At 35.0% G+C, this 17,363-nt stretch overlaps 2 protein-coding genes across 2 annotated transcripts in view; one reads left to right on the forward strand and one right to left on the reverse strand.

The window, feature by feature from the left end:
• Nucleotides 1–2,870: 2,870 nt before the first annotated feature.
• LOC129249471 (fibroleukin) lies at nt 2,871–8,496 on the reverse strand. The gene is made up of 5 exons (XM_054889311.1): nt 8,392–8,496; nt 6,999–8,322; nt 3,639–3,968; nt 3,347–3,557; nt 2,871–3,242 (listed from the first exon to the last, which is right to left on the reverse strand). Exons 1-5 carry the CDS (start codon nt 8,395–8,397, stop codon nt 3,050–3,052), a joined length of 2,064 nt encoding a protein of 687 aa, XP_054745286.1. The 5' UTR covers nt 8,398–8,496; the 3' UTR covers nt 2,871–3,049.
• Nucleotides 8,497–10,469: 1,973 nt separating this feature from the next.
• Nucleotides 10,470–17,363, forward strand: part of LOC129247852 (serine/threonine-protein kinase PAK 3) — a 33,061-nt gene continuing 26,167 nt past the window's right edge. The window contains exon 1 of the mRNA XM_054887208.1: nt 10,470–13,662. Coding sequence (XP_054743183.1) covers nt 11,459–13,177 — 1,719 coding nt within the window. The 5' untranslated portion in view covers nt 10,470–11,458 and the 3' untranslated portion in view covers nt 13,178–13,662. The remainder of the gene's footprint in view (nt 13,663–17,363) is intronic.

Below are 17,363 nucleotides of genomic sequence, written 5' to 3' on the forward strand. Positions count from 1 at the left end.
GCAGGCAAAGGCAAACCTCCAAGTGTTTTTCTGACATGAAAAAGCTCTTCACAAAAAACCATCTGCCGTTCGGAGGCGGCATAAAACTGTGGGTCCCCCCATTTGTGGAAAAGCATCAAGACGCACACCACAAATAGGAGGAGGAGCTCAGCCAATCATCTAACAAAGAGTGTAAGCGTCAACTATATATATGAATGTATATAATTATTGAAAAAAAACTAGAAATGAAAAACTTAAAATTTGCTGCTTATTTAGAAAGTGAACAGAAATTGGAAAAAACTACAAAATCTCATGTGTAAATTATTGCATTGTAAATACCTATTTGAAATTAAATATATGTAGGCATAATATTATATAAACTAAGCTTGTAAATTATAGAATTTATGAAATTGTGCGTGCGCATTAACTTTTTAAGTACAGATTTTTGCAAGCATACTAATTAAGTTTTATATTTAGAGTAAATACTAATATAGATTGAAAAAGAGAATATATAATATATGTATGAGTAAATAGAATAGATCGATACTAAATGGAAAAAAAAAACGTCAATGGTCGTTGTATAAAACAAAAAACAAAATATGTATAAATATATATAGATACATATGAATTGTGAAAGTAGTGGCTGTTGCATTTCGCTTTAGCAATTGCTGACGAAAAATATGTTAAAATTTGATTTTCTAAAATTACAACTAAACATCTTCGCTTCAAAGTGTTTTATCGATATACGAGGTGTAGTTGTGCTCAACTAATTAAGCCAGCAACCTTTTTAATCAGTTTTAGCTATTTTTCTTTCGTTTGTTTATTATTTTCTTATACAAGTCTCAGAAATTTACGTTTGAAAGTTTGTACAAAAATTATAAAAATCAACAAATTTTGACCAAAGTTTTAGTCTTCTTCTTCAGAAGTTTTAGAAAATATGGTACGTACTTTTATAGCCCGTTAAATTTTGGTACAATAAAGTGCAATTTTGAAGTGCCTTCGATTTTTGCTAAGTTGTTTCTACCTAACGACGTCGATATTTACTCCGTATAACGAATGCAAAACATTTTTTTTGTGGAGAAAATACGCAACACAGTTAAGGAAAAAAATTATTAAAAACCAACGAGAATTTTCAACTCGAACTTGCACTTATTATAATTACTAGAGATAATAAGCTATAAAACTGCCTGAAAAGGAGGATATTTGCTGAATGTTTAAAAATGTGGCACAAAGTTTGAAACTTGGATTTCTTCTGTGAGGAGCTAGACTTTTATTTAAAAAACAAAAAAAAAAAACCCAAAAAAAAAAAATAGCCAAAATTGGTCAAAATATTGCTGCCTTCACTTGTTGAGCACAAGAGCACATACATTAATTTACATTTTAAACTTCAAAACATTAATTTTTTCGCTTAATTTATTAAATTTAAATCATTTAGTATCGATCATATTTATTCGAGTCAGTGCAAATACGCCAGCGCACTATTAATATTATTAAATTAATAATAAATATAAAATTCGAGTGGCATTAATAAATGAAAATTGTCTATGAGCTAGACAACTTTTTTGAAAGTAATTGGAAACCGTATGTATGTATATAACAACCATAGCACTTCGAACCACTGCAATTAAGACATGTTATGAACTTCACTCGCATCCCAGAGTAGATCTCCTACAATATTAAATAGCAGTGCAGTCTGAATTGTTCATTTTATGAGTAAACACTTCAAACTGTTTCCATACCAGATAACCAATAACAGCTGATACAATTCTAAATACAAATAGTGAACTATAATTTTTCATTTTGTGAAGTGAGATATCTTTAGCACTCATATTACTTCTTGCGATTTCGCGTCATTATCATTAGTGCAGATTTTATTTATTGAAAAAAAGCATTGCTCATGAAAGGTTGAATTCGATAGTTTCGTTTACTGCAAAAATAATTTTGCTGCTGTTTTTCTTTTTAAATATAATATGCAAAGAAGAGCCCATCGTCTATTCACAAAAGAACCTCTCATCGTACATAATATATGTAGATATGTATGGCGCGTGAAAATGTGCACTGTAATCGTTTAGTTTGTACAACTAATTTTTTTCTCATTCTACTTATTAGTCAACTTTAAAGATGGCATCAAAATGATAAAAACTAAAAAAAAATAATAATTATATAAAATTGAGCTTATAAGTTATAAAGAACAGCAAAATACACAAACGACGTTCTTATAAAAATAAATAAAAATAGCAGTAAGTGTATTAAATAGTTGTAAAAATTTAGTTCATGGTATGATTGGCATTTATGTGTGTATACGCATGCATGTGTATGGCTGTGTAATGTATGCATGTATTAAATATGTAGACATAGGCAGTTTAGCTGCATTAATTTTTAGTTAATATAAAACAATTCTCTTATGGAATATTATAATGAAGTAAAACAGAAAAACAGTTAATTCTGTGCTAAAATTAACTATAAATTTAAAGTAAAAATGCAGTTCTAGGTACTGCATCATTGCATAATAACCGCTCGTACATATTGTATATGTGTACATACAAACATATAAATGTGATGTATATTCCATATACATACATACTTACACACACACACACATATACAAATTTAAACATTTAAATATGCGTATATTATAAATAAATAGGATTTATGTAATAAGAGTTCGTGTGTGCGAATGTTGTACTTTTGGTGAAACTGTGAAAAACAAAAGAAAGCAAATTTGAAGAATGGACAAATAACAATTATCTATACGAGTATATATACATATATATATACATTACTTATAAATATATAGATTCAACAAATAATTAAAAATTATTAACGTCAAATAAAATTGTAAAGAATATTAAAAATTAAAAAAATATGGATTTTTTATTGCATCTGTAAATTTATTTCAAAGCTCTCACTTATTTATGTGCGCTTTTACTTAAGGTATTATGAAGTTGCACGTACTCCTGCATATCGATATACAATTATATGCACATAAATCACGAAGCACAATTATATTTTAATTTGGTTTTAGTTTTTGATATTCTTATCGAAATACCGTTATCCTTCTACTATGCGCTCATGGATCTTCAATATGCTCATGACGCTCGCCACGCTCCTCCTTTTCATCGTTCGACCAATTCTTTGGCCTCACTAGCATGCGTGTTTTTTGTAGTGAGTCGTCGCCATGCCATTGTTCCCAAATGATACCCACGTAATTGTGACCGCTTGGTGTTTCGCGATAAATACCATTCAAGTTTGCTTCCGAGCAGCTATAGCATACATATTTACATATGTATGTTTGGTACATAAATGAAGAGAAATGTTTGTTTTATAAACAATTACTTAATAGAAAATCTCACTCCCACACACTCACTTATCAAACCACCAACCACTTCCATAGCCAGTTGCACATGCGCAGCACGCATCCACACTCTTGTCATTGCGACGATCAAAGGTGCTAAAGTCCATTTCGTTGTGGTAATGCATAGCATCGGGTACTGTACCGCTATGGCCTCCAATTAATAAGTTGTAATTGTAACGTTCACTGTCTAGGCGAAAGAATGAGTATTCGGCCCATACTTGTTCTATTAGTTTACATAAAAAAAAAATAAAAAACAATTTACTTATTTACCACCTACGCGCACTGAATTTCGTTATAACCTTACCATCTTCGAAATCGGTCAGCTCAATGCGCAATTCATAATCATCCCCATCGACCAGCCGATGTATGAATTCATTGCCGAACCAAAATTCTTTATTAAGCTCACCAAACCCATTTCTATAATCCACCCAAGAACGATTGAAGTTCTCATGTTCGTCATATGGGCCACGATTCTGTATGACGGTCCAAGGCGCACCGTCAGTTGCGAAGGCACAGTAACGTTCATTGAAGTCACGACCCGCCTCATTTAATTCCGGTGAGGAGAATTTGTAAATTCCGTCAACAGGCGGGCCATTCAACTCGTGGCAGGCGCTCTTCTCGGGTTGTAGGAATTCTGAAACATAATAAATAAATAAATAAACAAATTCAACTTGGGACAAAATTAATAAAAATAAAAAAAATCTAATAATAACAACGGTGGGTTGCACCAATTCTGCGCACCGGATGCCAATATCCAATTTTTATGAAGAATAGCGCGCTAATTTTTTTGTGGAGATATTTACATTTTACTGTGTTTCTGCCAAAAAAAAAAAAAATAGTCCACTTAATAACATCCATATCTTACGAACCAGTTGGACAACATTAATACGCATTGTAACAAATAGAAACACCCTAATAATTTCTGAGGAATTGATTTAGCATTTCAAATTTAATTTTTTTGGCATGTTTTGTATAATAAAGGGTCTTTCAAAAGTTACACCTATATAGATATCGGTAGTGAATAATTCCTAGACGGTACTTTTTTCAATTAGATCAAGTAGACAGATTTACGATTTTACAAGATAGAATAATTATATATATATATATATATATAATTGGCGTGTACACCCTTTTTGGGTGTTTGGCCGAGCTCCTCCTCCTATTTGTGGTGTGCGTCTTGGTGTTGTTCCACAAATGGAGGGACCTACAGTTTCAAGCCGACTCCGAACGGCAGATATTTTTATGAGGAGCTTTTTCATGGCAGAAATACACTCGGAGGTTTGCTGCCGAGGGGCGACCGCTATTAGAAAAATGTTTTTCTTAATTTTTGGTGTTTCATCGAGATTCGAACCGACGTTCTCTCTGTGAATTGCGAATGGTAGTCACGCACCAACCCATTCGGCTACGGCGGCCGCCAGATAGAATAATTATTTAAACTTATTATGAAAATTATTTGAACTTATTATAAGAATTCTCAATATTTAACCCTCCGTTGGACACCTTTTTTAAACCTTCGGTTGGGCAATCGGATCTGGCCTTTTTGCCGTCCTCTTCGAGGATCCTTTTTAAAAGGTTATATCCATAAATCGATTGAAAATTTAGTTTTGAGAAGCTACCTGGAAGCTCAAGTCGTTAGCTATATAAAAATATTTTAAATTGACGTTCAAAGTCGAAAAAGTCTGGCCAGACTCGGGTACCTATCGCAAAATTCGTGATTTTTTAGTGGAAAAAATCGTCCGAATGAGTCGACAATTCAAAGGTTGGTGAACAAATTTCAAGAAACTGGTACTGTCGAGGATAGATGAAGGACGTCCCCACGACAGTCGGTTCTACGTAACCGGAACGACCCGGATTTATACCCGGCCAAGGACTGTTACTTCAGCAGGATTCCTCGTATATGCACGAGGAATGTTTATGCTGCTACAACAACAACAACAACAACAGGATAGATAAAGGACTGTCAGACCAAAAACTGGACTATCTGTTCAGAATATTCCTGCTGTAGCGCAAAGTGTTGCCGAGCAACCTACAACATCGAAATCTCGACGTTCTCAACAAGTAGGCATTCACGAATTTACTGTTTGGCGGATTTTACCTGTAGAGGGGTTCATGGTGGACATTTAAATGATGTCATTTTTCATATAGGAGTATAATTGTTAAAAGCTGTATATCGAATAAAAATAGTGAAACCTGAAAGAATATATGTAAATGTTTCCCATTAGATTGCAGAAGTAACACGAAGAAGGGTCACTCCGTCAGAAACCTCGTTTGGCAAGAACTGACTCATAAAGATCCTTATTAATAATTCTTAAAGTGAAGAAGTACGGATGCAAACGAGGTACTGAACATTTCTCGTTCTGGCACTTCCTTAAAATTATCTGTGAAGGAGACTAGTTTGTGGTTTAGTCGTGTTATTTGTTACGTACATACATATATTATTTAGTTGGCACAGTCATATCAAACCCTTGCCGGTTTCAATTAATGCCGCGCAATTCAAATGGATTTTCTACATCAGTAAAATGTGATTTTATGCTATTTTACTTACAGAAGATGAACGTAACGAAAACGGAAGTGGCAAGTTTGAAACGGTCAAAGTAATCCTCTGAAGCTATCGGAGTATAAGCTCTGAAGCATAAGTATAAACTGAACAATTTTATGCGTTTCTTAACGGAAGGAGGCCTTTTGAAAATACTTTTCATACCACAAATGTCCCAACAGTTTTGCAGTTGCCAACGAGTGGCGATAGCTATAAAGTAAAACGTCTTCTATACTTTAATTTAAGGTGGGGTAAGGGATAAAAATCGATTTTTTTTTGCATGTTATTGTAGTAAAACATTTCAAAAATACCGTGTTAAAATTTTAAGTCAATCCGAGCAAAACTTTTTAAGTCATAGAGCATAAAGCCGAGGCGCCTCAAGCATCTGCCGAGATAACGTAAAACTTTAAACGCGGTTTTCTCGAACCTTTTTTTTTAAAGTGCGTAGTCATTGGCATTTGAAAACTACTCAACCGATGCTTTTGAAAATTTTGCACACATATTTTACATATAAAAAACCTCCCGCCAACATTTTTTTTTCGCCATTTTTTTTATATTAAGGTGGTTTTACACCTACAAAATGGCGGCATTTTTTCGTCAAAAATCACTTTTTACTTCAAACGACTACCAAATGGCTGAAAATGAAAATAAATCGTCAAAATAAACGTTGGGGGGAAGTTTAACTCATACTTTAACTAAATTATTCGATTTTTTTGATTTCAGATGATTCTACGCTGAGATATGCTGACTACTGCAAAATGTATTTTTGAAAAGACGTCTACGTAAATGTGCTCTCATTCGCTCATTTTGCAATATTTTTACATGAAAATTTTATCAAATATTCTTGAAATGTTACTTTATAATATGCAACAACTTTTAATAAACTGACTTGAACCGTTTCGCTACAATAAATTCATGAAAAAAGTGTTTTTTTTAGCGTTTATCCCTTACCCCCCTTAAAAACTTTTCTAAACATTTTGTTGTTTTCTGTCCATGGAAGCTTTTGTATAGAAGTGCCAGTAAACTGATTTTTTTTTTAAATAAATTGAATTATTATTTTTTTTTTTTATAAAATGTTCTGATTTACTTTTTAATAAAATTTAAAACGGATTTCCCAGCTTTACTCACCAACCACGTCGAAACGATCATCTATTTTCTCGGCCTGCTCTTCCACGTCTTCACCTCTAGGTTGGTCAATATTGTCATCAATGCGAGAAGTTGATACATTCTGATCGCCCTCTGCTTCAGTATCCACATCTTTATGGTCTAAACTTTCATCTTCAGCTGAATTCCTATCAACTGCTTCAATATCTTCAGCTTCAACCGAATCTTCCTCTTCATCATCTTTATCGTTCGATTTGGACATCGGTTGTTTAGCTTTAGCTAATTTTTCATTCACCTCATGCACCAACATTTCGATACGTTTTAGTAATAAATCTGAGCTTTCAGTAAAAGTGGACAATTCACCGGACATAGTCTGACATTGGTGCCAGCCGAGTGCGCTTTCATCACGCCATTGTAATAAACGATCATCAAATTTGTTTAGTAAATTTATTGCATTTTCCAATTGTTGTGAATTTTTCTTAACCAACGTGTTTAATTGCTTAGACTCTTTTGGCATTGGTGTCCGCGTGAGGAGTGTTGAAAGCTGTTGGTCGAAAGATTTTAGAGTGCGTTCGACATTTTGATTTGAATTACAACCGCCGATTGGCGCCATTAATTTCGCCATTTTATTGTTGCGATTACTATCAGCGTTAGTGTTAGCTTTCATGCTTGCGGGGCGTCGTTCTCCACGACAATTGTCGCGTTCAATGTTCTGTACATGCCGCAATATGTTGCTCAAGCGTGTCGACAGTTCGCCTCGCAGCTGCTTGTCAATACCAATCGCATGTTTTACGTCCCCCAACAACGCAATGTGTTCGTACAACAGTTCATTGGTGTGTTGCTGTTGTTGTTGAGCAGCATCGCTGCCATTGTCATTGCCATTGGTGTTCATGTGGGTAGTGAAAAGTGCTGACGGCCGTATGGCGGCAGCCGCCGCTGTGACAGCTTGGTGCGTATTGCAAGCATCACTCAAATACACAACTTTACTTAGTATATGGTTTAGTGTGAACTCCAGACTGAGTAGTTTATTTCCATACGCCTGCTGTTCGTCCTGCGTGCGCTTAACCAAGTCTAATTTATGCTCCAGCGATTTTATTTGCTCATTCCAAGCATCAATGTGGTGTCGAAAGATGGCCCAATTGTGTGCCTTTTCCTCTAAATTCTGAACGGCGCCATCGATTTGCTTCAAAGCATGATTGAGATGATCCAGCTTTAATGTATTGATGCAATCATTTAATGTGGTTGATGAATTTGGCGACACTTCTGCCGTAGTTGAATTTGTTATAATTGCTGAGTTTGCTGGTGATGTGTGAATAACGAATGCCAGCAAGGCGGCGCTCAATAAAATCTGTTAACAAAGGAAATGTTTTTTTAAATCAGTAAAAATATGACTATTTTGCATAAAACCCAATCTTACGATCATTATTCCGAAAGTAAAGCCCGCGAATCCGTACAGTTAGAGTGTTCAAATTAAACTAAAGGAATGAACTGCGTATTGTGCGGTATGATCTTCAAATTTAAGTTGTCTACATCTGCTTCTTGGATACATCAACTTGGACACAGAAGTGTTAAAATATTCCCAAGAAAATAAAAATGTGCATGCATATGTACATACATCTGTATGCTGTATTTAAAATTATATATAGGAACATGCTCGTATGTACATCTAAACTTGATACATTTATATATTTGTGTGTGGTACATATATTTATGGGCTCGAGCTCATTTAATTATGTGCGAAACCGAAATACCTTCCAGATGTTGACAATGTTTTCATACACTATAATTGCCGATTTGCTTATAGTGAGTACATATGTACTTATATATGTACATACATACGTGCACATACATACAAGTAATGGAAATTCTTGTGGATAATCTATTTAATTGCATACATAAATGTGCATATATATACCAATACCACGGTCTCTTCGGCCATCACTATAGCGGAAACGAAGGAAATTATTAACTTTTAACAGTATAGCAAATAGTTACCACTGCTAAACGCGCAAAAAAATAGAGATTTTCATTTGACTGAAAGTGAAAAGCATAAAATCGTTTCAATACTACAGTTTTCGTCTTCCCTTTTTTCCAATGGCTAGTAGAGAATGTTAAGTATTTGAAAATTATACGTTTTTAGTCCTAAAAGGTCCATTTCCTATTTGTAGTTTCTCTTTTCCGTTTTAGAAATCATAACTGAATGTGAGTACTGCTTAACCGACAATGTATTTGAAAAGTCCATACGCAGGGGTGATTTACTGCACATCCAAAAAACTGAATAGTGGCGAATTGAAGTTTGAAATTTTGGGCAAAGAAATATTTTGTAATGGCATAAAATATTTTTTTTTTATTTAAAAAAATAAGTATATATAAGAAATGATTACCTTCATTAGCAAAGTTTTTACTTTCACATGACCGCCGTATGTGACTACCTTTTAGTAGTACCTGGGTTCGAAACCTTAAATATATATATATATAATTGATACGTACACTCTTACAGTTTCAAGCCGACTCCGAACGGCAGATATTTTTTATGAGGAGCTTTTTCATGGCAGCACTCGGAGGTTTGCCATTGTCTGCCGAGGGGCGACCGCTATTAGATAAAAACTTTTTCTTAATTTTGGTGTTTCTCCGAGATTCGAACCGACGTTCTCTCTCTGAATTCCGAATGGTACTCACGCACAAACCATTCCGCTACGGCGGCCGCCATAAACCTGAAACGTAAATATGAACCTTCGGCAGGTGGTGTCAAACTTCTGAGTGTATTTCTGCCATCAAAAGGCTCCTCATAAAAAACAATTGCCGTTCGGGGGCGACATAAACTGAAGTTCCCGCTATTTGAGAAGAAACATCAAGACACATAAAAAAGCGTTAAACGCCAACTATTATTTTTTGTACCGTTCACATTTATTAGCCGCTTTGTTGATACTTCACATGGTTTTGTATATATGGATTTTGAAGAGAAAGGTTTTTTGAGCCATTACTCAGTTTTTCTTGAAGTCAAATAGGTATTAACTTTTTGTTCAGGAGTGCTGCATAATGAATTAAATAGAGTTTTCCCCGTTTATCCGCGTAGCACTTGAAAATTTAGTACTATTTAACCTTTATGTTGCACAGTACTGATTGATTTATTGTTTAAGTTTGTAACTTTTTAGCGCTGCTTTATCGGCAAATATCTGAATAGAACGAGAAATAAACGCAGCACATAAAGTTCAGCCAGTCTATATACATGCTAAAGCGAGATCAATAATACCAAACAATATCAGGGTTGCTAGTTTGGCAAAATCATTGTTGTAAAATATCACGAAAAGTGCTTGTGTTAAATTTGTCTTTAATATTTTATAGAGATATACGGAAAACTTGACAAACTTCGATAAATGTTAATAGTAGCAATTCAAAGGTTTTTTGAAATTTGTCTAATACACTAAATACAGTGTATCCATGCAACCCTGCGACCAACAACAACAAAGTACGTCGCTGGCGGTTTCAGTTGTCCGTCGACAAAAGTCGGCAATCGAAAAAAGTGCAGTAGTGAGAAGAATTAACAACAGAGTTCCAAAATCGGTGGAGACAATCATTAAAATTCCATGCACTGCTGGAGAAAAATAATGCTAAAAAATTCTCATAAAATTGCAGCGAAAAGGGTACAAAGTTTCAAGAAGGAATGAAAGAAGATGTAATGTAATAATAGACATTACAAGACGAGCGTAAAGTAAGAGAAGTAAAGGAGTTGAAGTGCCACTCCTTTGTGTGAAAGGCGAATGTGCCAACATTGGAGACAAAGTGACCGGAGAAATAGTGAACGAAATATACGATAATTGAAATTAAATGCAAAGGACGTAATGGCGAGACAGTAAATGTAAAGAAATTTAGAACGAAGTGAAATAGTTGCACGAAATGCAAGGAAAAGTGAAGTGTATGCAGCCGAAAAATGAGTAGATAAAGAAACATGTAGAGTGTGCGTGTGAAATTCATGTGAATGAAGAAACAAGTCTGAGTGGCATAATTGAAACGTAATTGGTGATTAATTAAAGCGCGAGTGGAATGCGCATAGATGATAAAGCTGGGAAACAGCACAAATTAAAGAAAATAGTAGATAAAACAAAATATACTTGGTAGTGGGGTCAGAAGTATCTCGAAAAAAAATTTGTTAGTACATACAGTGCAGTGTGGTACGAGGTCGAACCATTATATTCAAGTTGTAATACTGACGGATCCGATCGGCCAATGTGTTACCGGTGCAGAGCGGTGAAAATCATTGCATGAGTCACGCATTTTAGTAAGCAACACGCTAGCAGAGGCAGCGTTACACAAACAACAAAGCAGGGGTAGCAACAGACAGTACAACATAGGTGTATTGATAACTTCAATGCCAATCACCATAATCTGCTACAATAAAACATTCACTGAGTTATTTTGAACTTGGCGTTCAAAACAATCTTCAAGTTCATTAATTTCAAATCGTCCATATACATACCGTCAACATGACCAGTTTTACGAGTCTGAAGGGTTGGTTTCGTAAGAAAGAACCCATTTCTGAAATCGGTAATCCGACTAATTTCCAGCGACACTACCATGTATCTCGCAATGAAGAGACGGGATATCTGGAGGGTTTGCCTGCTTCTTGGACAAGGCTTATGAATGCACAGATAACCCGCGACGAACAGGATAAAAACCCAGATGCTGCCTATCATGCCGTTAAATATTACAATTATTCAATTAAGAAGAAGGACAATGAGGTATTTAAGCCGTTCATAACCGAAGAGGCTATACATGAGGAGTCCAAAGAAATAGACAATTATGTGAATTATAAAAACAAACACAAATCACATGATCCGGATAAATCCGATGATGATGAACTATACGGCGGTGGCAGTTCGACGGGGGAGAGTGGTGCCTCGTCCAGTGGCAACAGCAATAGCAGTAGCTTCAATGATAACCAGCAAGCAATTCGTATGACTGGCCTCAATCAGGTGATAAAGGAACTAGAGTCCAATTTACTAGCACAACGCGAAACGTTAAAACCAATATCATCATTCACCGGCGATGAGCGCCCACCATTGCCTGCAAAAAAATTGCAAACTCTTCCGCCTAAGCCAGTGTTGAAGCCAAAGCCACGAGCTGTCACGCAGCAGCTTTCACGGGGAGTGTCTGATCTCACCACAATCAATTTAACTGAAGAACCTTTGAACAAGATCAACACTGATACTATCATCCTCAAACCTGCCATCTCCGCAGCAGATGGCGATGGCGAACCTGCTGATGAATCTATTCTGCGCCGTTCGAAGGATAAACGTGCACAGAAAACGGACGCTGAAATATATGAGGAACTTCGCGCCATTTGCAATATGGATGATCCACGCGAGCGTTATCATACTACACAGGAAGTTGGCAAGGGTGCCTCGGGTATTGTATTCATCGCAGCGGATTTACAGACAGAAACTCAGGTTGCGGTTAAGACAATCGATCTGAAAAATCAGTCATCAAAAGATCTTATACTAACTGAGATACGTGTTTTGAAGGACTTCAATCATAAAAATTTAGTGAACTTCTTGGATGCATATCTGCTCGAACCAGAAGACCAACTATGGGTAATAATGGAATATATGGATGGCGGACCATTAACAGACGTTGTCACGGAGACTGTTATGAAAGAACGTCAAATCGCATGCGTTTGTCGGGAAGTACTATATGCAATAAGTTTTCTACATTCCAAAGGTATCATTCATCGTGACATTAAGTCGGATAATGTGCTATTGGGCATGGATGGTTCAGTGAAAGTGACCGATTTTGGTTTCTGCGCAAATATAGAGGGCGACGAGAAACGTCAAACAATGGTGGGTACGCCATACTGGATGGCTCCAGAGGTTGTAACTCGTAAGAAATACGGGAAAAAAGTAGATATCTGGTCAATTGGTATTATGGCAATAGAAATGATTGAAGGCCAACCACCATATCTCTATGAGACACCGCTTCGCGCGCTCTATTTAATTGCTGCTAATGGTAGACCCGATATCAAAAGCTGGGACAAACTAAGTCCTAATCTGCAAGACTTCCTAGATTGCTGCTTGCAAGTTGAGGTCGATAAACGAGCGACAGCTGATGAGTTGCTGAGACATTCATTTCTAGAGGATTGCAGTGAAGTGAAAGCGTTAGTGCCGAACATAAAGGCAGCCAAAAAAGTGCTGCGGCGTATGGTGTAATAGAACATGAATGGGGGGGAAGACATGTCATTAAAAGTGTAACAAAGAGTTGGATGAAATACATAAGAGATCAGATCATGTTGAATGGATTGAAGTGCAATTGTAATATTGGATTAGCGCAGTTGCACGAATGAGCTGAGCGAGGACGTTGTGTATTTTAGTTGCTTATTTATATACTACATAGACCTAAGTACGTATAAGAATAATCGAACGGATTTGAGAAGTATCAAGAACGAAAATGCTGTTTACTTCATAATAGCTGCCACATAGTCTTGCGCTAAGTCAGTGAGTACGACAGAAGGGTAATGGAGCTGTGAATAGGAAAATATGGGGAGGCATGAACGGCGGCCTGCTGTTGACGGATAAATGCTGTTGAATGCGAAGCTCTTATATGAGCAACAATTTCTTTTATATCAAATGGTGCATTAATAATGAAAGTGCGTGAACATCGCTGGCCGAACGGTATTGCAATAGGGTGTCGAAAGGTGAGTAAAGAAATTCAATGTGATTTATACATATGCATATTTATTATCTAAAGAGATCAACATTTGTTTAGAGGTTTTCGCCGTAGTATCGTTTTAACCACATAAAATTGTGTCAAACAACTTTGGACTGATATAAAATCGTGTTGTTATGGCATAATCTTGTTGATGTCATTTCTCGTAAACTTTTCGGTGCGCAACTGAAAAACAATACTTCGGCGAATAAGTATGTAATATGTAAAACTGAACTGTTCAGGCAAAGTATAGCCGACTCCTTAAAATAGGGGCCGTAATGATATCTTGCGTAATGCTTCATTATTTCTATTTGTTCTTGTTTGAAATATTGTAATTATTTATAGTTTTTTTTTTTAATTATTTTTAACTCCAATTTTGGTTTATTCACAAATAAAATGTATAGTTATATCTTTTCGTTTTTTAAAGAATTAACACAAAAGAGCCAACTCAGTTTGGTGTTTTTCAATAGCTAAATGTTATTATTGGAATAGGTTACTGCGCTTACATAACAATTGAACAAATGTATAATGAACTCCAACGCTGGTTTATTTGAAAGCGAACAACTCGGTATTTACCACTCATCTCAGGTAGTTGGATGCAAAATAGTAGACAAAAGAAAGTTTTGCAATAAACTTGTTATTGTATTTATATACTGTGGCCACATTTGTATTGATTGAAAAATTTGCATACATTTCATTCATTTTACCGCCACAATTGTTTTTTTGTTATTATTCGCATATGTTTTCCATTAAGGCTAAGGAGTTCAACCAAAAAATGTGAGAATTTGCTCTTGAAACGGCCCGAATTTATATATGGATGCACATCCCGAGATTAGTAAAAGAGGTTTTCCAAGTGTTTTATGTTGTTGCAATAAGAACATAATCAAATAGAAATAAAGTTCATTTCGTCAATCCAGTTCTAAACTGAATGTTATGATATAACTATACTATAAAACTTGAACTATAAACAAATATTTACACTATATCAATCCTAATTAATACGTAACCAGTTGTTCCTCTTAGAGTTTTCACTCAAATAACAATTTTTATTTTGGTGATCGGGCAGCAACAGTAAATGGCTGCATATTCAAATTCATGAGTGTACTATGACTTGTTGACTTTGCTATATAGGTACATATGTATGTATGTATCTCTTATGAATGTTTGTACATATCATTATACATGTGCATATACATATATACATATAGACATATTTACGAGTTTATACATCGTCGATTGAACCCCCTTATCACTTGAAATATTTCTAGGCTATCGTAAACTAACAAAGCATTTACTATAAAAAAGCTTTTCTTCTTTATTTGTATTGTCGTCGTTAGCTCATTTTTTATAAAAATGCGCTGCGATAAACGAAAGTGCTTCCCCTTACGGATTTGGTAACACAGCTCATTGGCATGCGTTGTTGGTGTCGTTTTTTGACGTTCACGATCGGAAAGTAGTGTTGGTGTTGAGCTGGTGTTATGGGTATTAACGAGTACTACGATTGTTGTGGCTACTCGTATTCACACTGGTTTGGCCATGAAACGGCATTAGTTGTAAAAATAGTAACTACGTATTTTTCGATACTTTTTGCATTCGGCAAGTTATCTTTAATAATCATTATTTTATACAACATGTAACTATAATATTAACTTCTGGGCACATGACACATCCACTTGTACACATACAAATTTATAGTATAGTAGATAATTTAGGACTTAACGTGAATGCTTTTTCCCTACTCAAAATCAAAAGACGTTACTGTTCAAATGTACAAATCTGTGCTTATACACGTATAATAAATAATTTATGTCAAATTATTATTTAGGCACTTTATATTCTAAAAGTATGTATTTGCTTCTCGCCACTGGCAGCAACTCACGACGATCTTTCCGTAGAACCAAATATAACGACAAAAAACCATTCCCATGACAGTCGGTTCTACGTTACCGGAATGACCCGGATTTATATCCGGCCAAGGACTGTTACTCCAGCAGCATTCCCCGTCCATGTATGGGGAATGTTCATGCTGCTATAACATCAACAACAAAAAAATAATAAATAAAAGGACTGACTGAAAATCATTGTTTGAAATGTTACCACGAGTTGATTTATCTTAGACTTCATCGATTATACGTATACTTATGTATATGCAGTGAAGCCTCGATAGAAAAAAGTTGAACAAATGCTGGTTGGACAAATAATTCGTTATATATGCAGTTTCATTAAATTTATAGAATGTCAAAAACTCAAGACAAAGAAAAATTCCAAATTTCTGAAAAATGCCGTTACAAGCTTAGTTTCGTTTTTGTTTTTAGTTTTTATTTTCATATAAAACCAGAAAGATTTTGATTTTTTATTTATGAACACATTAATTGATTGCTGATAAGCTGTCACATCCTCAAATACACAATATAATGCGGTTTAGTCTACACTTATCCGACTGTACATCAGTACTTAAAGCTCAATTGAAGCACCATTTTATTTGTAATAGATTAGTACAATGATCACATTCAAATTTAATCACGTTAATTTGCTCTTTTTTATATATTTTTTAATTCACATTTTTAATTTATTATTTTTTGTGCATAATTCTAAACTTTGTTAAGGTAGCAAATATAAACATTCATAATTTTCCAATTAAAGCAAAGTTTATGACAATCAAAATTTGTACTATGTATTTATGTATGTACCCATAACTGTATGTGTATGCCTTTGTTTGTAATAAACGGTATGAAACATTTTGTAACTATTGTCGTCAAATCGTTATCATAAAACGAATTATCACTGATAGTTCGGAATTTTACTTTTGCTATATTTGTTAGAGTCATTGTTCAAGGTATTTTATACTTCCTTTGGCTGAGTATTCTTTTTGTACGAAAGCAACATGGTTTTGTTCGATTACAAAGTATTTAGATGAAAAATTATACATCTTCTAGAATACTTTCGACAAACTTTCATCGTTCCTACGACAGTCACTTCTATGTTAACGGAACGACCCGGATTTATATTCGACCGAGGAGTGTTCTTCCAGCAGCATTCCTTAAACATGAATGGGGAATGTTTATGGCACTACAACAAAACATCATTTAGATGTTCAACATCTGCTTGGTCTCAATTATTTTTGAAGATTATTTTGATCGTACTTATGCTAATAGCAAATCCTAACTGGGAGCGCTGACCTTTTATAGTATGTTGTCAGCTACGTAATCGGTACTGAACAGGAATTATAGAATACAAGATTATGTGGGTTAATAGCATTGCACTGAAGTTTGACTGTAATATAATATATCTGGTTGTTGCCACAAATTGCTGGAGAACTCGCCCTAAACACCTGTTAATGATAACAGTGGAAACAGAAATACTGTACTGTACACAAAACCTACAATTTTTGATGCACGTGCTGTTTAAGTACAGCAATAAACATTTTTTTTTCGAAAAATCAGCTATATTAAATTATAGAGAAATGAGCAGAGTCAAGATAGATTCATTTCGATTCAACTTTTTCAAGTAAATCAATGTTTCTTTTTTGGCGCATGTAAACATCCGTTGCGCATTGCGGCCATCATCCATAGGTAGAGGAGATTAAATGTGTGTGAATTATGAAAGTGGTGCTGCATGGCTAGTAAATGGAGTAAATTAAAAAAATATCAGCAACAAATGCTTACGAAGTAATAATCATGGCAGCCAGTG

This window comes from Anastrepha obliqua, chromosome 1 (assembly GCF_027943255.1).
Source record: "Anastrepha obliqua isolate idAnaObli1 chromosome 1, idAnaObli1_1.0, whole genome shotgun sequence".
In the NCBI taxonomy this organism is placed as follows: Eukaryota; Metazoa; Arthropoda; class Insecta; order Diptera; family Tephritidae; genus Anastrepha; species Anastrepha obliqua.